The 27,931-nt window shown below is 29.1% G+C and overlaps 1 protein-coding gene, 1 non-coding gene and 1 pseudogene across 2 annotated transcripts; 1 reads left to right on the top strand and 2 right to left on the bottom strand.

The window, feature by feature from the left end:
* Positions 1 to 2,608: 2,608 nt before the first annotated feature.
* Positions 2,609 to 21,166, top strand: LOC132950166 (telomerase-binding protein EST1A-like). Its single transcript, XM_061021421.1, has 23 exons — positions 2,609 to 2,837; positions 4,310 to 5,424; positions 5,485 to 5,612; positions 5,681 to 5,890; positions 5,957 to 6,334; positions 6,571 to 6,690; positions 6,761 to 6,953; positions 7,018 to 7,232; positions 7,291 to 7,480; positions 7,539 to 7,763; positions 7,869 to 7,930; positions 8,962 to 9,107; positions 9,195 to 9,382; positions 9,450 to 9,523; positions 10,108 to 10,214; positions 10,302 to 10,408; positions 10,475 to 10,630; positions 10,700 to 10,894; positions 10,979 to 11,144; positions 11,242 to 11,417; positions 11,485 to 11,575; positions 11,636 to 11,858; positions 19,306 to 21,166. The coding sequence occupies exons 1-22, from the start codon at positions 2,798 to 2,800 to the stop codon at positions 11,770 to 11,772; spliced, it is 4,419 nt and encodes a 1,472-aa protein (XP_060877404.1). The 5' UTR covers positions 2,609 to 2,797; the 3' UTR covers positions 11,773 to 11,858; positions 19,306 to 21,166.
* Positions 21,167 to 21,630: 464 nt separating this feature from the next.
* On the bottom strand, positions 21,631 to 23,494 carry LOC132951333 (uncharacterized; annotated as a pseudogene).
* A 2,805-nt stretch (positions 23,495 to 26,299) lies between these two features.
* LOC132951502 (5S ribosomal RNA) lies at positions 26,300 to 26,418 on the bottom strand. The gene has a single exon (XR_009665334.1). It is a non-coding gene; the product is annotated as a 5S ribosomal RNA (ribosomal RNA).
* Positions 26,419 to 27,931: the final 1,513 nt, after the last annotated feature.

Below are 27,931 nucleotides of genomic sequence, written 5' to 3'. Positions count from 1 at the left end.
TATTATTTTATTCATAATTTATATTAAAAAACAGCTGCTCATCTACATGAATTATCACTTATACAATAAAAATTATTTATGAAAATAAAACTCGTGTTGGCTTAGACTTTTACCTAACTACCTAATTTAGGTTGGTTATAGAGAAACGTGAATACATGAGACAACACGTGCGGGCGTAGCGTCCTCTTAAGTATACCAAAAATGTCACTAGATATATAATATATATATATACATTATAATTTATGTACAGACCAATCACGAGTCACGACATATCACGTTTCAAATTTAAATAAAATAATAATTAAGTGAGATTATGGTTTTTTTCTATAGTAGCATCATGTTATTAATTACATGTTATAATATTTCATATTTGCATGTATTGATATGGCAGCGATAGCCCTTAATGGGCTGACAAGCTGAGGAAGGAGAAGAAGAAGAATATTGCATGTATGTTAGTGTGGGTACATAATTACACAATTATAAAAAATATACGTGCAATAATTTATTGTACATACCATTTTTTTAGAGCACGTAAGAGCGTACGTACTACTACGTTTATCAATATTTTTTTTATAATAAATTCATAAACACAATATTACATAACATAATAATTTTCACGACTGTTGAGTCTATGCCTATATCAATATGTAGTTTGACCAGGGGTGCATTTACTATTTCGGGGCCATACAGTGTCAATTATAAAATGTGTGCAATATACTAAAGCTAGTACTTTGGAACTTGTATGAATACTTTTTCTAAAAAATGTTTTCCAAAACCAAATGTGTGTATACAACTTTGAACTTTCAGTATAAATCATTATATACTTTTAATTTGTTGTACGTAAAATATGTTTAGTAACTGTATAGAGAGTAGATACCACATTCTAATCGTTCATAATATACTCTTTGGCATATAGTACTGTGGGGGGTCAGGCGGTCAGCGTACCCTTCTACTATCGAATTATTAAAAGCATTACACATAGAAACTAGATAATAGATAACTAGATTTATATTATCGACATATTTAGTATATAAATACAATTTAGGTATAGTATTTGTGTAGTCTCTTAAAATGAATAAATCGAATGTTTGTTAAATCTTGAATTATTCTGATACCTTAAAGTGTTTTTCCTACTTTTCCCCTTAGCAAATTCATTTATTACATATTTACATCATCTAAATCCAATGACCAATGAAAATCATTTTCTATGCATAAGATGGCCAGGCTAATCAATTTTATTTTTAAACTACCACGTACCTACGTAGAACCGTATGCTCGACGATATTTATAATTATCAGATTTATGAGCCGCTGTCTACCGCAGTCCACCGACGTAATAATTGATGATTAATATTTATAAAAACAATTTTAAAAAAAATGTATCCGCTGAACAACCGCATTACAAAATGTAATTACATCTTAGGTCTACTAAATAAAAAAATTCGCAAAATATTCGGCCGTCTAAAAAATGTCATCATAGGCAAGTGCCTACCGTGCGTCCGTGCTTATTTTTTTATATTGTTTAGTTTATACAACAAAATATTATTGATATGACTCGTTTTGGGGTGTTAAGATTTGACAAATTATGGGAGGGGAGGGGTATTTAGGTATAGTATTGTGGGAGACTACGTCACATAATTATATTTATGTCGTTTAATTTTATTGGAAAAAGGGTAACGCTTCTACTGGGTGCCATATTCCTATAAATGAGTAAATGACCCACTGGGAAGTCCCAGTATACACAGTCAGTCATTTTTAATGGGGTGAGGTGAAGGTTATAAAAAAAACATAAAAGTTATATCTAATGAGTTTTTAATTATATTTATGATTTTATTAATTTCATATTTTTATGTTTTAAGATGATGACTGATAAATATAATGAAATAATGAAATTCAAAAGAAAATTACATTGTGTACAGAAAATGATAATTCAAGTGTAGATACCTACGTATTTCTCTGATAGTTGAATGTTTTAAGTTTTTAGGAATAATATATTTTAATTACCTATAACAAAGTACATAATAATTTTAAAAAAATGTAACAAAAATAGTTTGATTAAATTCTGTTATTTTTACGTTTGATTATAGCACGCATACTGCCCGAGATCCTGATGATGGTATTTTTACTTTTTAAATAATTATAATATAAAATATCCTAGGATGACAAACCGTCTCCGCTCACTGCAACCAGAATTTTTTCAAGGGGGGGGGGCAAAGTGTTTCAAAATCACAAACATTTACAAATAATATTGTTTGACATTTTATCCGTTGACAAAATATATTTTAGTTGTTATTTAAAAAAAAAAACTTCAATATTAAAACGTTTATCAATAATCAAATAAACCTTAATTGACTCATCTTATTCGCTACATTTTGCACATAATTTACCTTATTTTCGTCGTCACGTAACCAACTAAAAATCCTATAATGATGTTACGCTAATATTAAGGAAAAAACGATGTCTTCAAAATAAGGCGGGAACGTGGCGGCGAGTGCGGTGTTTTTAGGTAGCCGTGCATTCCCCCGGCCCGGTCGCACTGCGACCGTTACGCTTTTCCACGATCTGTGATAACGGCACTCGTTGCATTGCTTTTGATAAGACATGTCCATTTGTTTTTGTTTATGCGCAAACAACGACTAATGAGTAAAAAAAAAAAATAATACGATTCGCTTTCAATTCGTCCGGTGGCCGACAATAATATTATTATTATTTTCGTTTGTCTCGCACGTATTTTTCACGACCATTTTCTCGACGACTCGTCGTACGGAAGTAATGAAGTTGTGTTTGTAGTCCTGACCATGGCCAATCTTGATGGAGATCTGTCGCGTATGTCCATAGGTGAGTTTGATGAATCCGGCACCGCTGTTTACCGTTCAACACTGTCCATGTCCCGCTGCCGGCGTGGAGGCCATATGCGTTTTAGGCCGTGTTTTGAATTCCAGCGTAAACCGCAAATGTCGCTAAATCGGTGGCCACCGTTCCTCTCCACCTTAGACACCGTATCGTCCTCCGCATTTGAAGGCCGCGTGAAGTTCGTTTTCGAACGCGAACGTTCTTGTCGTTTTATTATTTTTTTTCCTCCACAAATTCGGTGACATTTCGACAGTAACGTTTTCGACAGTTGCGCCGTGTTCGAATTTTGTTTTTGTTTACTCTGGTCTCTGAGATAGCCATTGTATCATTTTACTCAATGGCATTTTACTCTGAGTTGTCATTCTACACTGCTCAGTACCCATGTATTTTCTGTGAGCATTACTGGCCGGTTGCACTTCATAACCATTCAGGCTTTATAATATTAATGAGTCATATTTATTTTTGGAACCTAGGTTCTTGAAATCTCTATATTTAAATTGAACTAAACAAAAAAAGTAGTAATTAATAAGGGTTTTCATGGTTTTTTGCAGTTTAATTTTCATTCTGAACACATTGATTGTTGTCTTATTTATTTATCATTACAATTTTTGACTAATACTCGGGTACATTAAGTAAACAAGAATTATCTTGCACTTTATCGTGTAATGGTCCGTCATTAAGATAACTATTGTTAATTATGATCAGACAAATATTAGTAATACTATATAGCTATGATCAATACATTTTTACATTTTATTCATGATAAACTTAAAACGTTCATAAAAATAAAATCGTGACTAATAAATATTTTTGATATTTTTTAATTGCTGTACCTAAGAAAAAATATGGGAAGCTTTGTACTATTATGTTTTTGATTAGAAAAAAAATAGAGTTATGAATTGAAAAAAGTAATTTTTTCAACTGTTTATAAATAACTTGGAAAGCGCAAAAATATTTTGAAATTTATATCATGTCCAGAAAAAGCTAATATAAATATTTCAAGAAAATTTCAAGTCTACATTTTGGATTACAAAAAAAATCAACTTCTATTATTTTGAAATTTGAGAAGTTTCTACTTTTGACTTTTGACCAACCAGAAACTACCATTAAAGTTAATAATTAAAACATAAACATCATTTTCTTTTGTAAAATGTGATGATAAAAGTAAAAAATAACACACATTAACGTAAAATCAATTCATTCATAGTTCCTTTCAGAATCTAAAATTATAAAAAAAACATAAACTTTCTATTTCAAAAAAAGTACTTATAATTTTTAAATTTCTTTATTAATATAAGACGTAACAGTTCCCTATATATTGTTAATTAATTAAAAATGTATTTTTTTTTTTTTTTTATTGTGTATACAAATTATTGAAATATATAAAATAAATAACCTCTAATTTTAATTTTCCTTAATCAATTTAGTTAATATTAATGTTAATTTTGTTTATATAGGTGATGATTCGAGTAATAAATTTGGAAGGAAGGACAAGTTCCCAAGAGAAGTAGAAATCTATAGGCCTGGAAGTGGACCATTAAAACGAAGTGGTAATTCTCGCCAAGATGTTGATGATGATGACAAACGGTCTGGATTTGATCGTGACGTTGAATCATCTAAAAAGAGTGATTTTATACCGAATAAACATTTTGAAAATCCAAGTAGAAAAAAAGAAAATTTTCCAAGGGGTCAAAAGATGAATGGCGTTGCAGCTGATAATTACAGTACTTTCAATTTAAAAAGGAAACAGCTAAAGAAAACACAACTATTCTATGAGCCGCCTAATGAATGGAGTAGTAATAAAAGACCAGATCGACCTCGAGTAAACTTTGTAAATCCCAACGATTCCAAAGGTGATGATGATAATAATTGGAGAGCACATAAAGCACCTAATGTAGTGATTGTTCCTAAAGTGGTTAAAAAAATTGATGAAAAACCAGCTATTTCAGAAAAAATCATAACTCCAAGTGATATTTTACCTACCATGATTATAAATACACGTGTTAATACAGTACAAAAAAACCCAGATAAAACACATGGTTTTGGTAATAAGAAACGAGAAGAAAAGAAAGTGCCTTGTAAACCAATAAGTAGTGCTGTTTTAATGAACTATGAAAAATTACCTCCTAGATTGCGAAGAAAATTTTGTGATGGTTATCATATCTCTATGGAGGAAGTAGAAGCATTGTTAACAAATGAATTACTGTCTCAAGATGAGCATAATAAACAAAACAGTTCATATCAATCTAGAAGTCAAACATTACCTCCAAGAAGTATCGGCAAGGGTCGATTTAATGAACCACAAAGACATGAACAGGGATTTTATAGGAATAATTCTAATCAACTGCCACCAAAGACTGAAACGAGGAGACAGCAATCTGCAGTTGTTAATACTGTTAATAGTTCAACTGAATCAAGTAGACGAGGTGCTGATATATCTACTAAAGTTTATAATAGTCATCATGAACCTAAAACTGTAGATCATAATACTAGGGTTGATACTGAAAACAATCATTCTGTTAGTATAAAGCAGCCTATAGAAAGCGCAGTTTTACTCCCTAGTGGAACAATCGTAAGTTCTATCTTATACAGCAATATTTATTAAATAATTTTGTATGTTAAACATTTATAGAATTGGGCTGAAGAAGTAGAACGAGCAGAAAACATGTCCAAAGTTGCAGAAGATTCAAAAAAGGAAGTTGAGAGATTAGAAACTGTTGAAAAAACATTAAGTTCTCCTAGAGACAGAAAACAGAGAAAGTAAGTGATAAACTAAATGTGATAGCTCGTGTGGATTTTTTAATTTAATAATCATACATTTTAATTAGGAGTGTCAGTAAGGATAGAAATTGTATAAATACATTACCTCTACGAGACCAACCATCTAGCAGTACTCGCTCTAATTGGCATTCTCAAAGTAATGATAATTCTGAAAGCTTAAATAGTAATGGTGGAAGCTGGAGAAAAGAAAAACCTAAATCTAATAGAAATTGTAGTAATGACCGATCGAGGACTTGTTCACGAAATCGTAAAAACAGGTTAGTTCTATATACACAGTTATTATATTTTTTTTATATGTATAACAATTTTGTTTTTGATTATAGAAATAACAGTGAAAAATCTACACCACATAAATCTGAAAATGTTGGTGGTATTATAAAACTACCACCTAATGTGAATGTCAATTCCACTGATAGCAAGTCACTTAGTCTTTGTGGTTATTTAAAACAGATCGTTTCGACCACAACCACACAATCTTCATATCCGGCAAAACAATTATTTAATCCTAATAACCCGAATAGACCTATAGTGATATCTCCTAAACAACAAAATGTCAGAGCAGGTTATCCGCCTGTTAATATAGAATCACATCATGCTAAAGAACATTTTCCAATGAATACTAATAATACAAATGCTCAACAATACTCAGGTGCACATTATGGTAGTGCACCGCCCGCTTGGTATGATCCATACACAGAAAGGTACTGCTTTAAAAAAATTAATATTTAAACATGGATATACTTAGAACAAATTTTTAGAGGGTGGTTGGGAGTTATAAAATATTATTATTTTTAAAAGTCATGTAAATTAGGTAATCCGAAAAAAAATATTGGGTGCAGGTTTTCATGAACCCTCCCCCCGTAACTACATGATTGGCCTTTAAAATAATTTAAAACTAACAATCACGTGTGTTTATAATAATAATTTTCAATTTTAGTTACCGTGCCTCAATCTATCCAGTTTTGTTATTGGATATAAAAAAAGCGGATTCTATTATAGGAAATTTAGTTTTTGAACCAAATATGCTTCAAAATTGGCCAATAATCAATTCATGCAGGTTTGTATTAGACTCAAATTAATAATAGATATCTATACGTAGGTTTTTTATTTTATATATTTATTTGAAGGGAGTTTTTAAAAGATTCATTAAAAGAGCTTTTAAAATCAGACATGAAATTTTGTCAAAGAGAAAATATTGAAACACACTTTTGGAAAATACTTTACCACAATATTATTGAACATCTAAAAAAACTTATTAGTGAAGACTCACCAGAATTAGTAAAAGACTATACCACATTGCTAATGAATTTAATAGAAGAAGTATGTAATCTAGAAATGTAGCTTAAAATTAATAGTTTTTAATTAAAACATTTAATATTTTTAGGGTATGAAGTATATGAATGACCTTTTAAAACTATTGGAAAAACATTATAATTTCAATTTGGATGATTATGTATCTTTGACATGCCTGTCTACAAAAAAACTTGGAAATATTGGTCTTGCTTTAATATCATCGCAAAAATTATACATATCGTTAGGAGACTTGGCAAGGTATAAAGATATCATGAATCATAGCACTAATTATGTTATTGCCAAACAGTAAGTATTGATTGAAGTAATGTTAATTGTAACATCTGTCTCACAAGTATGATTTTAGATGGTATACCAAAGCCAACCAAATAAACCCAAAAAATGGTCGGCCCTACAATCAGTTAGCGCTACTAGCTGTGTATGAAAAACGAAAACTTGATGCAGTATATTTTTATATGAGAAGTTTGATGGCTTCAAATCCTTTTCAGTCAGCAAAAGATAGCTTATTATCTTTGTTCGAAGAATATAGAAGAAAGGTAAGATAATGATTTATGAGTTTTTCTTTACTTCTGCTTACATTTTTATTTGTTTCAGTATGAAATGACTGATAGAAAACGTCTAGAAGACAGAGAAAGACGTGAACGTGAAAAAGCTAAAGAAAAAGAGAGTTCAATGTCGTCCAAAGAAAAATACAGTAAAAGAAGGAAAGAAATATGGATACACCCAGATGGCAGTAAACGGTCTCATAGAACAACATCATCCACTGAACCAAATCAAGATATTGATGAGGAAGAACTATCAAAACTGTCTCAGTCTGAAGTAAATTTGCATTTTAATTTTAAGTATCTTCTATGTATATAGAACTGTATAAATAAATATTTTTAGGTGTAAAAATATTTTGCTAAACTTGATTAAATTGTACAGGTTAATAAAAGGTTCATTGTAAGTTTTCTACATGTTCATGGGAAGCTGTTTACTAAAGTTGGGTAAGTTCAATTTTGTTTATATCTACTTCATAGTATCAATGTATAATATATTTGTATTCATTGGCACAAATAGGGGTGGTGGGGTGGGGTCTTAATTTGGTCCATCTAAATTTCTGCCAAGTCCCCTCAATTAAAAAGTTAGTAGTTAGTACAAAGCATATATCATTTTTAGAAAGTACTATGGTGGGTGGTGGGCTTTAGTCCCCCTATAAAATGTGGGCTATTTGCGCCTATGTACAAAAATACAGAATTATTTAGTAATAAGTATATTTAATTTATCAACTTTATTTACATGTCCTACTGTCCTGGTTAGTCGTTAGTTTAAAAATACTTGAAATAACAATTACTCTTGGTAAGTGGATATTGAATACTAACTTATTTAAACAATAACTATTCGATGATTAAAAATAAGGGCATACAATCATCAATACAGATATTACTTATAACTTATTACACCTGGTTTTAGAGGATCCCAAACTTTCACATTTCAAAGTAAATATTAGTGAATTAACTTTTTTTATGTACGACTTAAAATATTTGTCTTAACTTAATGCCTACTCATCATCATTTTATATAATGGTAAGTTTAATAACCTTAGTTCTTTTATAGGCGTAAATAGACCCCCAGCTTGCTTATACTCTGTCCAGCGAGAGAACATGCCAATTCTGCACATATTCAATCAACATAATGCTATTGAAACTGGTTTCACTATAGCAGAGTTTCGCATGGAGATGTGGAGAAGAACAAATTTTTGTCGGCCGCAGTGTGTTGTTTTGCTGGACAGAGTATATTAACTCAATGTTACTTTACCCTTTATTTTAATAATTTATTATTCACATCACTAATTGCCAAGTTTACAAGTAGAAAGAGTAATTATTTTTACTAGGTAAAATTTTTATTATCTTTCAACAAATATTTGTTTTTGAAAATTTTAAATATATTTTTGAAATATTGATTAAATAATAAATATAAACATCAAATTTTTTTAAATGTAAATTATAATTAATGAAGTTATACTATTTTATTTTTAGTATGGAGAGTTTTCAAGATACTGCATTACAAATGTTAAGGGAATTTCGTAAATTATTGTCAAATACACCAATACCAATCATACCGACAAGGTTTTTGCAGTATTTGGCTTTGAACATGTTTTCAATTGAATACAGTCGTCCAAAAGGTAAACAAAATCAATTTCATTGAAATAGTTTAATTACACAATTAATCAAATTGTTTTGTTTATTTTTATGAAATTTGTTTATTATAGAAACACACGTAGAACAAGGATATTGGTCCACAGTTCACGAGTGTGCATTGGCAATGTCATTGCAAATGTTTAGTTTGATTGTTGACCGATGCAATCAACTTTTGAAAGATATCTTAAATAAAGATGATGGGTCTACAGCTAAACAGTTGATTGGTGGTGACATAGACTTTCTGTTACCGCCCATTAAAGTATGATGATTTAGATTCACTAAAATTAAAATCAAGGAAATTATAATTCAAATTATTTTTAATCTAGGTATGGTGTGATTGGCTTCTATGCAATTCTAAAGTATGGAATCCACCTCCATCATGTTCGGATTATAAACTCTCGTAAGGTTTTTTTTTAAATTAAAAATCTTAATGCTATGATCAATATAGGGTAGTTGTATAGGCTGCATTAAGAGTTTTGGTGACCTGTGGGGCTATATTTGTTTTTGACCCCCTATTTTTAAACCCCTATATTCAAATATTTTCTCCATAGTTTGCTTGAATGCATGATATAGTAGGTATTATTAAAATATTAAAGATAGGCTTATCTGTATACTCTGTATGGCAAAATATTATTGAAATGCTTTAAGAAATGTTGAACATTTTTTATTTATTTTTCAGACATTACTCTTAATATGTTTTTATTATTATTATCAATCTTTTACTTACATATTTAAACTAAGTAATCATTTTTACTAAAAATGTCATAATATTTCCCACAAATATCAACAATTTCAAATGACAGGTAATAGTAATCAATTATTATTAACTTTTAACTCTGCCCAAATTTTCTATGAATTATTACACTATACACATCGACCATGTGTTGTTGGTTGTTGTTCAATACCCGACTACCCTTATTGATTGAAAAATATACATCTTGTGTTATTTTCTTCCATGTTTTGTACTTACTATATATTTTTCAGTGGGACTGGAGATTGTTGGTGTCGATTAGCTTCATTGGTAAACAATTTGGAAAAATTCCAAGAGCATTATAAATTAGTTTTGAATGAGCCTGATGAAAGTGATGAAAGTAAGAGAAAAGCATCTTATTGTTTTGTTTGGATGTATAGAGAGATGTATGAGATTACATAAATGATACATGGTTAATAAATTTTAGGTCTAAGACAACAACTTAAACTGCCTGAAGATTCTATGTTTAGTGGTTTTACACCAATAATTGGTTATGAGCTAAAACCTACATTTATTTCGACTACTTCAGATAGAGTAAGTGTTTGTTTATACATAATATTATTGTTACCATATCTAGAAATCAATAAGTTTTATATTTAGGTCCTGTCTGAGCTCACCCATAGAGTGAATTGTATATTGTTCTTTGGAACAGAATTTTTGTGTGGGACTGAGCCACCTGTATTTAAATTACATAAAACCGATACTGGAGCAAGTGAATATATTTCTGTTGTTGAAACAGCTAGCCCCAAAGATGATGTAATTATATTGTATTATATTATATTACATGCCATCCAGTGTTTAATAATTAATAATATTTTACAATAGAGTGAAGATGAGGAAATGTGTTTTGAAAGTTGGATTAATGAGGAAAATGATTTGAAATCAAGACCATCTGAAGACAAATCCGTATCCGAGTTACAGGCTAAACCAATCTCAAATGAAATACAGAAGCTTCTAAGTAGAAAAGAAGAATTGGAACAGAAACAACGGAACGAAGAACTGAGACAAAAACGTGTACAAGTATGAAAATTATTGAATTAAAAAAATATAATATATTTTATATATTATAGTAATTGTAAACTGATTGTAATTTTTTTCTTTCAGGAAATATTGAAACAAGCATCGTATTGCATTGAAATTGAAATCAAGCCACATTATGTGGTTCCAGACACCAACTGTTTTATTGATTATTTGCCACAACTAGAGAAATTAATATATTCTTTATCGCATGCACAAGAACACACATGTACTCTAATGATTCCCACAGTTGGTAAGTTGAATGCTAATAATTAAAATTGATATTATGTGTATGATAAATATTGAATTATAAAAAAGATTCAAACACTATTTTTTTTTTTTGATATTAGTACTAATTGAATTGGAAGGATTGGCCAAAGGTGGATGGGTCAGAGATACAGTGTGTGATGCTGCTAAACAGGCGTTAAAAATATTAAAAAACATTGATTCGGCTGCAGTGAAATTTGTGACAACCAAAGGGTCAAGTTTTAAATCGACAACATGTTTTGAAGAAGAAAACAATTTTGTATGCTTTTTTTAGTCTAACAATTGAAATTTCTGAATTCTCATTTTAATGGCTGTTTATTATTTAGGTGGGAAATAATGATGATAAAATACTGGCAACTTGTTTAAGTCTGTGTAAAAACAATTCTCAACTACCTATAGATAATCCACCAGTAGAAGGTAAATTTGCAACTATAAAAGTACATGATTAGTATTTTATTTGTTGTATACTTGTTTTAGGAGAACCTAAAAAAATATTTAGGGATGTTGTGTTGCTGACAGAGGATCGAAATTTAAGAGTTAAAGCTCTCTCGTCAGACATGCCTGTAAGGGCAGTAATGGATTTCATTAACTGGTTGAACTTCATTAGTAGTTGATCCGTTCAGTTGCAGTGGTAGGAATGCTATATTGTTCCTAATTACAAAGACTTTTGTAGTGACATTTTTAAATACCACTGTTTATGGTAAGTATTTATTGAACAATATTTTAAGTAATTTTTATTAACTTTATATTAACTTAATTTTAATTTTTAATCTATACAATATTATATATATTCAGCTTAGTAATATTTTATTTGGCTATGGTTATTTGATATTATCTATGTATCTACCAAAAACTAGTAACTTATTTAAGATTGTATGATAAATTTTGCAGTTTTAAAATATATTTTTATTATTTGACTAAGTTTCAATTACAATAGTTCTTTGTTATCAAGAATTTGCTAGTCAGAGCACTCCCAAACTGTAAAAAAAACACTTTAAATGTAGGAAAATACCTAGCTCATTTAAACTTTCAAGCAGTATCAATGCATGAGGATTTTGAGAGGTCTATCACTCAAATCGCTGATCTTGAAACACAACTCAGTTGGCCATACCCACATAGCTTAATTTTCTCGTTTTAGGATGTTGTTAACATTTTTGGATAGTATAGGAAATAAATATAGATATAATTAGTAATATGTAACATTTTTTTGAAACTTTGTAAGGAATTTGACATATTTTTAATTTTAATGATCATTTTATTTGATTAAAATTTTTGATTTATACTAAAAAAGAAATATATTTACTATAAAATACAAAGAATCCTAGTGAGCTAAACAATTATAGTTTAGTAATAATTATATGCATATAGTAGTGATGAAAAGAAACGAATTTTAAAATATGATGATATAATATTATGACATTGTTTACAATTTATTTTTATTAGTGTCAGTTAACACATATTTATAAATTAAGTATTTTTGGATTTATTATATTATTATGAGATATATTTCTTTTTCTACTCAGTCTGATACAAATAACTGTTTATTATGATTGCATAAGAATTGTTTAGGGATCAAAGTTTTTGCCACGTAAGCTGGAACCTAAACTTATTTATGACATTGTTACGACGATTCTTTCGCACCACTTCTAACCATCATTAAGGCGTGAAGGTTCCTGGTGCCAATGTAATTTTGTACACAAAAATACACTCCACGGGAATAATGATCCTATTCTGTAAAATTAACCAAATTTGATATATTTTTTTTTTTAACTAATAGAGGGTAATATTTTATAACTATACTGGCCTACTGATAGATTGCAAATAGTTAAACCTTATTAATTGTCTTATTGTGCTTTTTTGAAAATAAACCATGGTATTCCACAAGGGACAAATTACCAAACACTATATTCTAAAGCTAGTAAAATATTTAAAATTATAAAATCATGGTTCAATAATAATTGTCTAAAGCTGAACATAAAACTAATTATAATATAATCTTTAATGTTCAAAGTATTTATAAAGCCATAAAGGTCCTTGCATAAGTAATACTTCCACAAATTGTTCTTGTACTAATTTTCGGAGAAGTTAAAATCAAAAATGTGGAAAAGTCGATTTCAAGTATACTTGACGACTGATTCAAATCTGTTTTTAGATTTCTTATCGCTGCATTAGATCAATTGGTATGTTTAGCAAAAAACACGTCTAAAAAACTATGTCGCGAGTGTGTTAGACAAAAACAGAAAAATCACGGTATCGAATCCCCTTAAGAATGATGCTAATGCTAATTCTTGCTATTTATATTAGGTCTAAAAATGACCACCACCTTGTTTTTGAATATGTTGGAAATTTCACAGTTGGGGAAACCCATAGCGTCGTTGCTCAATGGACAATTCTCTAATGGCCGTCCAACCATAACCAAAAATGTTCTGAATTGCCTTTAAAATTACTAACAGCAGAGTTAACCTTCCAAAACAAGAAACGTGTGATATAGATTAACCCTATTATCAGTTGTTATCGCATTAGTATCTATAATTACCATTTACCACATTATTAATATATAATTACAAATACGCATATTATATTATAATATAATAATATATTATGTGTAATATGCCTCGTGCCTACATTTAATAAATTATTGTTTGATAATTATTATTATTATTACCTATATTTTGTTTACTATGTTTTTAACTTTATTATTTGACGTATCGATCATTCGAAATATTTTTATATGCTATATTTGTGAAGTTGTTAAATTAATTAAGTTGAATTACACATAATATTTATAATGTATAATTTTTTTAATAATATAATATAATATAATATACGTATTTGTAATAGAATATTAATAATGTGGTAAATGATAATTATAGATGCTAATTAACGTTTAAAAAATATTTGTTCATGTTGCATGTGGTTGTGGGTAATATTGTAGTCTGGGGATTTTTTTTCCGGGATTCGGTACTTCTGAGGAGGATGAATCGACCAATGGTATTGTATCTTGTGATGATGTTAAGAGGACGCCATACCCGCATGCGTTGTCTCCGTCTTACAAATGTATATCATAGCAAAAAACTGTTTTGCGCGGGAAAGAACCTAGGCTACAGTCATAACTCATAACTAAGAAACGAGATTTTCACCACATAAACGTGCAACGTTGTTTTTATTTTTTTGATATCACTTATATTAAAAAAGTTTTTACTGTTTCAAAAACCATTATACAGCGACGGAACCAAAATCGTATAAACGTATATGTTACGTGTCTAACGTTAACTTATATATTTTCATACTCGTCGAGAACTACACTACTATAATAATACTGACTAGGGCTGGGATTTCGATGCGCTTTGTAAATTGCATTGTATAGCTACGCAAATACGCAATAATCGTTCTATAACATGCACGTTTCATGTATTTAGGAATTAGAATTAGAAGTTTTTATTTAAGGTATAATTTTAGGAGTTTTTGACAATAATAAATTTGTAGGTCATTTTTAAATACCATATACGACGTAAAAATCGAAGTAACGATTGGCATCGTAAAATTAAATGAGATAATTTTTTTATCAGAACAAAAGCACGCAGATTATTGCGACGCGTGACGTACAATAATATTCAAAGGGATAGACGAGTATTATTATTCTGTAGTGTTTTTACCTGAAATTGGAGTACTTACTAAAATGTCGTTATCACTGTTTCCTGAGAAATTGCCTGGTATGGCAATAGTTTATGTTAAGAGTTTATTCTGTCGAGCAAGTACATTCCAAAAGTAGAATAATATAATATATAGAATATAATGGTTTCCAATATTATTTGTTCAAATATTAATGGGTAGGGAAGTTTGAAGTTTGTGCATTGGGTTAATAAATAATATAATTATAGGTTAAAACTTATATAAATAATTAGTTGGTAGGTAAAATAAAAATCATTGTAAATTATATAGCTTAAACACGTTATTGGATTAAGATACGGCGGCAGCGGTTGTGGGTGGTTTACCATACAATAAATAATATTAAATTATAATATTGTCTGTCCTTTAGCGAGAAAGACGGCGGCGTATGACAAATACAAATCGTATTAGTCTCAACGGAGTGTAGGTATAAACACGCCGATGCAAAGTGATATTATTATTACTATAATTTTTATACATTTATATCCGTGTTATCTAAAGACATCGATTCTCCCCCAGTTCTCCTGTCATTGATTTTATTATTTATCGCGATCACATACGCCACATCGTCAAAACGAAAAAATTAATACTGTAAGACATAATAAAATGTAAAATTGTTTGACGTTGGTGTGTTCTACATTTTTACGAAACCTGTAACTAGAAAACAACCAGATAACATTAAATATTAAACATATAACATTATACATTTAAATGGCAAAACTTTATAATTTTCCAACTGAATTGTTATGCAATATGTTTTTATCGTTTTAAGTGTAACTACTTTATTTTTACAAAAAAATCTGGATTTTGTACTTACTATTTATCGTGGTGGTTTTTCTTAGGTTCAAAACAAAATTAGTGATGGCACCGTATTAAGGGGTTTACCAAGCATGCCACCCCAATTTTTTCCTTCAATTGATAAATTTATTCAATTTTTGATTTTTGGAATTTTAAAATATACAGGTGTATTTTGTGACACCCTGTATACTTAAAGGCTATATTTTCAAATTTTTAGGATTGTTCATACTACTTAAAAAGTGTCCTATCGTTAAACAACCTTATGTACCTATTTCAATTGAAAACTACCATTTTTACTACAATATATTTAGCATTCCAGTGGATATATTTTTTTTAACGGTTATGTAGGTAGGTACCTATCAAAATTCCGACGAGTAGTTTCTCAGTTATTACAATGTTTATACTAAGGATAACAATATAGTTTTTAAAAATGGTTTTACAAAAATATAAAACATATGTAATATTAGATCTATAATAGTATATAGTATTTTTATAATATTTATTATACTTATTTTTAGAGATTAAAAATGATGATAGATTAATATAAATTAGTAATTGCTAATATTTTCATATAATCCCTATATCTTCTGAACCCATTATTATGACTCTAAGGGCCAGTTGTACCGTCTACGGTTAAACTTCGATTACGCTTAATCAGCTGATAACATATATTTAACCAGGCAAATTCGGCCAGTTAAACTCGGGTTAACTTTTATCGGAGATGGTACAACTGGTCCTAAGTGGCAAGTAGTAGGTACCTTGTAAGTTATGTTCTTCTACTATAATCATCTAAACTTTAAATAATTACGATTAAATATGAATTCAATATTCGATATTTATAAACGTTGAAAAAATTATTCTGTTTTCTATAATAAAATAAAAAATTACTAGGTAGTCATTAAAAAAAAAATAAAACCTAAAAAATCTCTTAAAATTATTTTAAGCTGATAAAAAATATTTATTTTAAGACAAAAAATGACTTAGAAAATTAGCGTGTGCAGTTAAATAGATTACTTCGTTTTTATGGTAATATCTAATATGTTTTTATACGATATACCTACCTACCTCCTATGTAAAATACCGGAGAAAGAACCATCGGTCGCTGCGTTTCTCGTCTTTGCGAGGTCGTTAAAGTTTTCCCGATGGCGTGTGACTAATAAAATACGTTTATTAAAGTAATGTGTAGGCATCGAATGGTTTTTTTCGCTTGAACCGATTATTAAATGTATATTTTTTCAACGATACGCCTGCAGTTACTCTTTTTTTACATTTCTTTCGAATTTCCAACTAACAAACCGCAGACAACACACGTGCGGTTTTTTCTCCAGATTATTATTTCTTTTAATTTTACATCGCGTGTGCACGAAATAATTATATTCACTAAATTGCCGCGATGTTTGAGTTGTCTTCGGTGTCACGTCGTTAATCTTGTAATAAATCGTTGTATATATTTTATATTATATAATATTATGTAGGTAATAGGTATGCGTGCTATTAAAACATCGTTTTTAATATATTTTTTTATCGATTTTAAATTATCACGATATCGTAAATAGTAAATATGCATAATACAATAATCGCTGATATAGCAGCGGTCGTGATACAACTATCGGAAATCTGTTTAATGTATATATAATATGTATATTAATGTATATATATGTATACTAGCTGATCCCGTGCACTTCGTTGCCCGTTAAATGTACCAACTCTATATGACTCAAACTTTGTTCAATTCATTATTAATTAATATTCGGTGTATGGTGTTCAAAATGTATCTTAACTTTTCTGTTGCCTGGAATAAAAATTCTGATTCGCAGCAGTATATTATCAGGTAGGCAATCTACCCGCGGTAGATCGCGGACCCCGTGCTGTTTGTACGTAACTGTATGATTTAACTCTAAAGTATCAAAGTTATACCAAGTTTGTCGTTTTTACTTAATTACACCTGCGGTGGATTAATATAATCAATTAATACAAAATCCTAACCTAACCATACTTTATATACTGTATATCGGATTTTAATACGATGTATAAAAAAAAAACAAATTTAATCCTTTTTAAATTAGTCCAGAGGTTTAATCTACACACAAACATTCATTTATATCTATACTAATATATAAAGCTGTAGAGTTTGTTTGTTTGTTTGAACGCGCTAATCTCAGGAACTACTGGTTCGAATTGAAAAATTATTTTTTTGTTGGATAGTCCATTCATCGAGGAAGGCTATAGACTATATAACATCACGCTACGACAAATTAATAGAAGCCTGGGGAAGTGCTCAAACAGGGATTTTGAGATTTACTGTGGAAATGTTTTTTATATAAATGGTTGCTATTGGTTATAGAATAAATAATTATTATTAAATAATTAAATAATTAAGTATTTATTATTGGTTGCCATTGGTTAATCGGGCAGATCAGGTACAAGCATGCATCAAATCGAATTTTCGCACATTGCCTATCAGGGTGGCTGATATGCATTTACTGCAGTGAGTTACACCAAAAAGAAGTTGAACAATCACAATTTTTTTAAGAGTTGTCATTTTTTACGGGCCACGAAGTGCGCAGGAGCAACTAGTATATATATATATATATATTGACAAAAAATAATAATACAAATCAACTAACATGCCCGATTAACCAATAGCAACCAATATATAATACGCTATTATTGTTTTAATCTACAAAATAAACTAAATTTTTATTTTGTTATTTAGTTTATTTTTTCTGGATAGATGTCGCCACTGTTGTATTTTTGACATCCAGATTTCCTACTTTTCGGGTGGATTTTCCTAAAATTGTCTTTCATAAGAACCTTCTCCGTGATATATTGTTTCGTTTAAAAAAAAATTAAGAAGATCTCATAAGTAGTTCCAGAGTTTAGCCTGTATAGAGAGATTTTCATTTCACATTTATATATAGTTAGAAGATTATATATATATATTATGTATATAATGTAATGTCAAGATGAACATATGATACAGCTGAGGTATTTTTTCCTATATATTCTGTAAACATTTATTTTAAACCGAAACATATTGTTTGTCTCCGGGATTGTTGATATCAGGAAATGAGTTTTTTAAAGTTGTTAATTGACGTATGCTAATATAATATTTTCATTCTACTACTATTCCATCTTATGATAAAACTAATATGCCTACTCTAAATACAGTGGTACATAAATATAGGTCAAAGTATATCATATATTTATAGAATGTAAAAAAATGGATTATAGATTTTTTTACGATTGTTGTAAATCAGTACTATAGGTACTTGCTAAGTACGAGATACAAGTCAATTGCGGACAACGATCGAATTACGTACCTAATCCAAGTTCCGAAATGATTAAAAAAAACCGACAAGACAACATTCGTGCTCTAATAGAATCTATGTACAATATATATTATATTATAACTTATAAGTGCCTTGACCGTCATTGCTTCCGAATATATACAAACAAAAATCCTATGCGTAGTAAACCGATTTGTCACCGGACAAAGATCAACGACGATGAACTGTGATAAAGCACTATAAAAATTATTATTATTAGTATTTTTGTGTATAATATAATAATAATAATTTCATCGTAAATGTGATTTTACATTTCTACATAGTATATTAATATATAATATTATTATAATATGTTGTAATAACGATATTTTTTTGTTTTTTGTTTTTCAGGTACCTACTTAACTCTCGTGTCCTTCTATTTTGGCACCATTTCAAATGTTAACCATTTATAAATACATAAAACAATACACAGTCTGACCAACGTTTTTAATTTTTAATTTTTCGACTTAGCGGTGATCTATAATCATCTTATATATTTTATATTCAATACATATATCACTGTAAATTGTCGTGTACATAAGATAATATACAGACTATAGATGATTCAAAAGGAGGAGGAGGAAGAAGAGGATCTTGGAAAAGAAGAAGATTATTGAATATCCAAAACACACTCTATGCTCGCGAGATCGTCAAGAGGATAAAGAATATATAAAAAAAAATTGGCCAGCACACCCCGAAACGCTGCTGCAGATCAACCGTTTATTTTGACATTGAGTATTACATTCTTTTAATAAACTATAGAAGATGTGTGCAAGTCGTTCGATTTCGTGATCGTCGGCGTCATCATTAAATACATTGTTTTCCTTTCTGTTTCTATTAACTATTTTATTTTTTTTTTTTTTATTTTTTCCTTATTATTATTTTTTTTATAACTATTATAGGTATGTGTATACTGTATAGATGTACTAATACATTTGTAACTGCATTTACTGGTAGACTTATTTTGCACCCAGCGAGACCGTCGCTCAACTCTCGCGCGACCTATCGTCACAATATACGTGTGTGTGTACTTAGTCTTACCGAAATCCCGATGTCGACAGGAGTTGAAAGATTTTTCCACCGACCGAACCACAATTTATTATCGGACGATTCCCTTGCCTGCCGCTCGTAAATCTCGTCATCTGTCCGTACCGTATCTACGACAATTTTTTTTTAAAACACCAATCACGGTTGTTATTTTGGTCCCAGCTCGATCGTCATACAACCGTGTACATATTATACTAATCGATGTATATATCTATCTATATATTTTTATCTGCGTAATAATAATCAAGCGCGTGTGTGTACACATTACACACGGATCATATTCCCACCGAAACGATAAAAATCGTCGGGTTATTATGACGTGAACTAAATGTCTGCAGAACGCGACGATACTGTATTCTGATTCATGAGATGTTAGTCATACATCACCGCCAAACTTCACTCCCCCTCCCCATAACCAGCACGTGGTACACGATTCGCTTATAACACACGCACGTCGTCATCATGTATTTTATGCGAATAGAAGAAAGGAAAATCATGTTTATATATTACATTTTTTAGGCGTCTGATGATGGTTTTAGTTATTACATTTTTTTTTGTTCTTACTTTTCTTCCGTCTCCTCATCGTATATAATATTATAAATTATAATTAAGTATGATAATAATATTACGTGTATCGTATAATGTGTGCCCCATTTGAAATGTACAATTTTAAACATAATATATATTGTATTTTTATTTTTTTTAGTTTTATTTAGTCGTTAATTTATCATTAATTGCCTAATATTGTTTTCCTATAGGAAATATTAATCTAGTGATACATAGATATAGTTGTAAAGAATAAAACATAATACATTTAAAAAAGAACTGAATATTGTAATAATAACAATTCATGTAACGTTACATCTTATAATTTATACGACGATGAGCCCGCCAGCTGGTTAAAACCACACCACACCACAGTAACCATAATTCTAACAAGGTGATTCTGATTAGTGATAACTGATAATATAAAATTATTATATAAAATATCAAACAAAAGCAATAATATATGTTTGTTTTGAACTTTATATTATAATTATTATGTCTACTTATGAGTTATGAATTTAATTTTTATATTAAGTTGTATGTAATTAATAGGAAAAAACTCTTAAATTCTACGTAGTATGTATATTATAATATAATATATCATGTATATTTATAAATATGGCTTGTTATAATATTAATCCTGATTTCTTTTCTACCTTAAACTACTTAATATCGTCATTCTACACAGTTTAATTGTATAATATGAGCGTAATGCGTTTGGACGAATTTTTAAAAATTGCAATGTGTTTGGGCGACCTTTTTTTTAATATATTGGGATGCTGTATTTTATCAATCAATTTCCCCTCTCATTTTGACAGACTTGGGACTGTCTGAAGTAAAAATATTATGTAAATATATAATAATAATATTAAGTTTAAAAATTATAAAAATAGTTATAAAATTTAAAAAAAAATATATTTGTTTTTTTAAATTTTTTTTCCTGGGAATTTTACGCCCATACGTTGTATATAATCTAAAATCTTAATTTCACCTGACATATACTTATCCCAGCTCGTTTTTAAATATTCTTGTTTTTCTAATATGACTTTTCGTCGAATATTGTAAATATTTTTATTTATAGCATTACCTACATTTTGTGTTAGTTTCTACTTGAATTTGTAGTAACACATTAATTACTTGATATACATTTGGATGCGATGAATAAAATTGAGAATTATAATGTGCATGAAATGATTCGGCTCCATTTGTTGTGTTTGGATCATTTTCAGGTTTCCTTGCCCATAAATAAGGAGGAAAAATAGCATCCTCTGTAATGTATGTATCAAGTATATAATCTGTAAATTCAATGCTATTTTGAGTTCAATAAAACCATCGCCTACTTCGTTGGGTGGTAAATATGGTAATCCAAAAAAATATTTAAGCCAAACACCAAGTTCGGAATTGGTACCATATTCTCTTAACAATATTTTATTTTTTTGGATTTGTCTAAACCAACATTGCGATAAATGAAACTGACAACACATCAATTGACAACCTGGGAATGTATTAATAACTGCATTATGAGCTGCTTTTTCAAAATCTGAATGAAATTTTTGTACATTCATAATTTTACCTGTTAAATCAAGACATAATTTTTTTATTTCTAACCACAGAAATATATTGATCTTCAGATTTTGATGTCAAAAATGCATATACTACGGGTATGTAATAATTATGTCTGAAGATGTGTATTGTATATAATTGATAAAAATAATTAGGAGCGTAATTATTACCCATAAATATTTCCATATCAGACTGTGTGAGTTGTACACCTTTGGTGACAATAACAGGTCGTTAACATCTTATTGTATTTAAGGGGTAGAAGCGGGTGTCACACCATTCCAACCAGCCACTTTAATTTTAAACACAATGAATATTCATTATATCCCCCCACCAAAAAAAAGTATCTATTTCGTATACACGATTAATATGCTGACTGCGGGATCATCGATAAATAGTCTTGGCATACCCACATTATTCCGTACAGATACTATATATAAATCTGTTAAATTATTATACCTTATACAAATATCCTTTGTTTGAATAATAATATTTTACGGGGAAACAATTACTTTACTTTGTACCTATTTTGTAAAATATATAAAAACACATCATATAAGCCGACACACGACTATTTAATTTGTCCAACAACAACAATATTAGGTACCACATATACCTCGAATAAAAATTGTTTGCGCCGACACCGATTATGAATATATAGTATCGATTATTTGTAGATATTAAAAAGGAAAAAAAAATATTAACATCGACATTATAATATTTTCATAGGTAATTCATAATTAGTTGGGCACACGCCGAGAGAGGGTTTCGTCATATTTTGCAGTAATTATTGACTATAGTGTACTGTACGCATATTAATATATTTTTATATAGGTACTTATTAATTAGTGAAACAGCGAATATAGCAATATAGAAAAAATAATTATTTAGTAACGATTTCCACCGAAAGTATAATATTTGCAGATGACGAAGGTTATGACTTATAAGTTATAACCATAATGATTATGCTGTGGACGTTGCTAAATTCACAGGACGATGGCAAATAATAATAATGTGGCCAAACGACGTTAGTAATTTCAGCTACTATTTAGAAGTATATAATCTTATATTTAGAAATTTAGCTGACCTGACAAGTGACAACAGACGGTGTATAATAAATACAAATTTACTTGCAAATATATGATCATATTTGCCACGTACACAAGAGCCTGTGTTCAGCAGGTTCCATGACAACGTTAAAATACCCATAGATTGGTGTATGCCAGTATATCATCCAACACAAATACTTTGGATTTGATGGTACTAAAACCTTAGCGGTAATTTGATTGAAAAATTATTAAAATATGGTTTCGTGTATAGGTACTTACTTTGTTTCAACTACAATATGTGACAGGGCATCCTGTTCCATATAGTCATCGACTGCCATGATGGTACAAAGGCACAAATCTGAATGTCATAACTCAAGCACGAGTTTCATCAATGCAAATTCTATCGGAATATATTTGTTTTGCTTGGAATTTTGTCATAATAATTAAGGTAAAATCTTTCTTCTCTAAAAAAGTGTTATCTACGTCTTGGTCTTTATTATACTCGTATAAGACAAATTGTCTTAAGGGATTAAGGGAAAACTTCACTACATTATCTTTCCCTTTACACTGAACTTTTAGTTTAAAATTGGCGAAATTTATTTGTATGTTTTCTTGTAGCATATATAATGTTGAAGTCACTAGCAATATTATTCAAATCTTGACGTTCAAGAAAAAGTATTTGTTGATTTTTGTAATCAGTAATTTGTACCTTATAATATAATAAAATACAAAATATGCTCCCAATTAACTCTTTCCTTCGATTTAGCTAAATAAATAAGCACAAGGACATCAAAATGCATAGGTATTCAAATTTAATAGAATATTTTATTATATTTAAGGGGCCTCGCTACTGCCGTCAATTTTAGCTAAAAAGACCTAAAGTATTGACAAAATTGAAGTTAGTTAACGTCGTCCGATTTTGATTCGGAAAAAAAATTTTAACTCACCAGAAAATTGTCTATAGATTCTACGAAACACTTTGTAAAAACTAAATTTTATATTATTGTGAATTGTAATTAAAAAATTGAAAATATGAACTTTTTCGAATCATAATTAAAATTAAAATTAATATTAAAAACGGAAAATGTTTTGTACGATCTACAGACATTTTTCTACGTGAAATTAAAAAATTATACTAATGCCCATCGCCAATGAAGATCCCACCTTCCTTGCAGGTAATTCGACGACACGTTCGATATAATATATCTCGTCACAGCCGACTTCCGTCAACACCTGCAGCAGCACGTCATCTTCGATGCAGTCCGGTAGCCAGCTGAGCACGCACCTCCGCCACGACTGAGAATCACATTATAATATTCGTCCAATACCTGTAACTGCGTAATCAAATAATTATCACAGCTCCAATCTAAAACGTTTATATGAATTTAAAAAAAAAAATTTAATTTAATTAAAAATACATTTATTTATTTTATTTATTAATTGATTTATTATTTGATTTATTGTAATATTATGTATTTATGTGTATTATGTGATCCACGCACTTCGCATGTTACGTTCATCGAATCCGCAAGCCACGCCGTTTACAGCAAAAATAGGCGTGCAAATTTATGAAAATTAATTAACGTAATAACACATAAACAGTTAGATATAATATATTATAAGTATATAGTAACTATGCAGTAAGTACATAACTAACATCGGTTATAAGAGTTTAACGGAAAATTTCTTTTTAATTATCTATATATTGACTTAAACTCCTATAAATACTGACAAGACGGTATCTACTAAGACGGTTGTGTAGCGTTTATCATTTATGTCAATGTACATTAACAAAACTATAAATATTTGGAAATGGAAATGATTTAGTTTATACTTTATTTTATGTAATAGTGGTGTGTTCACGAATTTAAAATAATAATTCTTAAAATGTTATGTTAAATTAACTTTATCAAACTTTACTATAGGAAATTAAATTAAAAAATTCCTTTTTGTTATTAATTATTTAATATACACCTACTCATGGTTTAAACCTATATAACATTTTTGAAAAAGAATAATTATGATGATAGAAAATCTAATATATTTATATATTATAATTATATAGTTATTTTAATTAAGATTATTAATAAATTGAACAAACGTACTTACTGTATCTAATACCTATTCTGTATAATATATATATTATATAGTAAATTATAAGACGTACTAAACAATACAATCGATGATTCGACACATAAAGTTTTTAATAAACAAGCGCTGTTAAATAAAAATAGTAACTCTTATTTTCAAAAAAAAATTAAGTTGCTTGTGCTATTATTACTGGTTAACACTATAAAAGTATAGAAGCATAACATTTTTTAAATTGATAAAGAAACGTCTATTTCGTTTTTTGAAATGCCATAGTATATATATATATATGTTTATTATAACTGAGCGTACAACGACCATGTATATATTGTGTAAATACTAAATAATTATTAACGATGATAAACAATTATTTGTTCACAAACGTTTCTGTATACGCCATACTGGGTTTCCGCTATTTCTTTAAAATAGTTAAGCCCGAGACCAGACTTTTAAAAGAACCATAATAAAAGTAAATAATTGCTGTACAATATACGCGAAAACTTTTATTGTTTTATCTCATTCTATAGAATTTATTTTGGATATACTGGGTGGATCTCATCAGACGAATGTATTGATTTTAAAATTATGTGTTTTTTTATCAAACTATTTTTTCTATTTTTCGTTCTATTTATAGATATTTTAAATGACTTTTTTAGATTCTGAGGAAAACGATGAATGGGTTTTACAATTGTGTGTGTGTGTAACGTTAATAGATATATATGAGTAGTAGAATTACGTGGATTTTATGGGTGGTTTTAGGTATCAAATCGAATTTAGTTGGTACTTTGAGATGTATGATAAATAATCCAGAAAAACAAAACTATTTTGAAAAAACATGAATTTTTTAAACTATTTGACAACAAAATATTTAAAAATAAATACGTTGCGAATTGTGGCTTAACAAGTTAAACGTGATATTATGTTGTATAATATAAACAATTATTTAAATTTATCGCGGGAAGGAGTTCTACAAAAATTCTCGAAAGTCAAGGTGTTTAAAAATGGCAAAAAATCGACCCTAAATTAAAAATAATGTATATTAAAAAATCAAAAAATGCCAACGGCACGTAGTGTTCCCAAGCGGTCACCCATCCAAGTACTAACTACGCCCGACGTTGCTTAACTTCAGTGATCGTACGAGAACTGGTGTATTCAACGTGGTATGGTCGTTGGCGAAGAGGGAGTAGAAAATTAAAATATTTAAATAAATCACTAACGTCTTATTTCATTTTGTTAAATAATTTAAACCATTTATCAATAAATTCCTCCCTTCCGCAAATACGTTTTAATGAAATTCATATTATACCAGAATTCGTACAAAATCGTTTAAGTTATAATCATTATTCATTACAGAAATCAAATTATATACCGAAATATAAGGTATACTAGTACCTATAACAATTATTTTCCTATATGGTCATGAAATAAATACCTATCGATAGTACCTACCAGCTACCAGCGACGAAGAACAGGGTGTAATGATGTACGATTTCAACCACTAAACCCAAAAAAAAAAAATTAAAAATTGTGACTCAGCATAAACACAGATAACATAATTTATATTTTGCAAATCTTTATTATACAATTATTGGTCCATAATTGGAAAAAAACACGATTGTAGTTAACGTGTTCTGGTGTTCATTTATAGATTTATTATAATATTATAATACGTACGTTCCCCCCCCCCCCCCCACCCCAAAGGAAAATCTATAAACAAACTATACAGAAACGTAGGTACGTTATTATAATTATTTATAAAATATAATTATATCACTGTTATAGTGTTATTTGTTATCATTTATCACATATTTTCATTGATCATAAATCATAATAAATAATACTGTAGCAATTATTATTAAAGAGACAAAATTTACACTTGTAACATTGTCGTAACTACGTAAGAATGTAAGACGTAAGTGCCTACGTAATAACTGATCATTTTTGAATATCAAGTCAAAACTGAGTACTGACGACTACAATAAGACAATTTTACCAAAATATGTATTAGGTATTAGCCATTAGGCAGTGCTCAAATTGGGAATTATTAAGTAGAGGAGCTCAATCCAACAATTTATAAACTGCGTTCCAAGTGCAAAATTACCTACTTAATGCAGACTTATTTATTTTATTTTATTTTAAACTTATATACAATTGTTTTATTATTTACCTATATAATATTATATAATGATATATTATGTACCTACAATATGTAATATTTCATCGGTTTTATACTTATATTAATTAGAATAGTCCAGTGTTACTGCTGGGTAGCTACTCACCAGTCACCTCCCGCATTCAAAAGCCATGTAAATAAATTCAGCACATATGCTCATTGTAAATATTATATTACAGATTGTATATAATCTAATAAATGTTAAAAAAAAAAAAAAATAAAAATATTAATTGCAATGTGGTCACCGAAAGTAGTATTACATAGAAGTAGGTATAGAACAGATGTAATATAAGATTTATTTTTAGGTACCTACATTTATATGCGGATAGGCTTCTAAAAACACACACACACATATATATATATATATACAAAAATTGTAATAATATTCATAAAAACGTACTATGCATAATTTATTTATTTTTCATATTTTCTATACAAGGTATAGGTATTATAAAAAAGTCCTAGTTTTTAAACATTAAAATTTAGAATTAGAGTTAGGTATGCTAAATAGTTC

The sequence above is a fragment of the Metopolophium dirhodum genome, chromosome 8 (assembly GCF_019925205.1).
Source record: "Metopolophium dirhodum isolate CAU chromosome 8, ASM1992520v1, whole genome shotgun sequence".
Taxonomy (NCBI): domain Eukaryota; kingdom Metazoa; phylum Arthropoda; class Insecta; order Hemiptera; family Aphididae; genus Metopolophium; species Metopolophium dirhodum.
The sequence above is the reverse complement of the archived record's forward strand: the minus strand, read 5'-3'. Positions and strand labels throughout refer to the sequence as shown.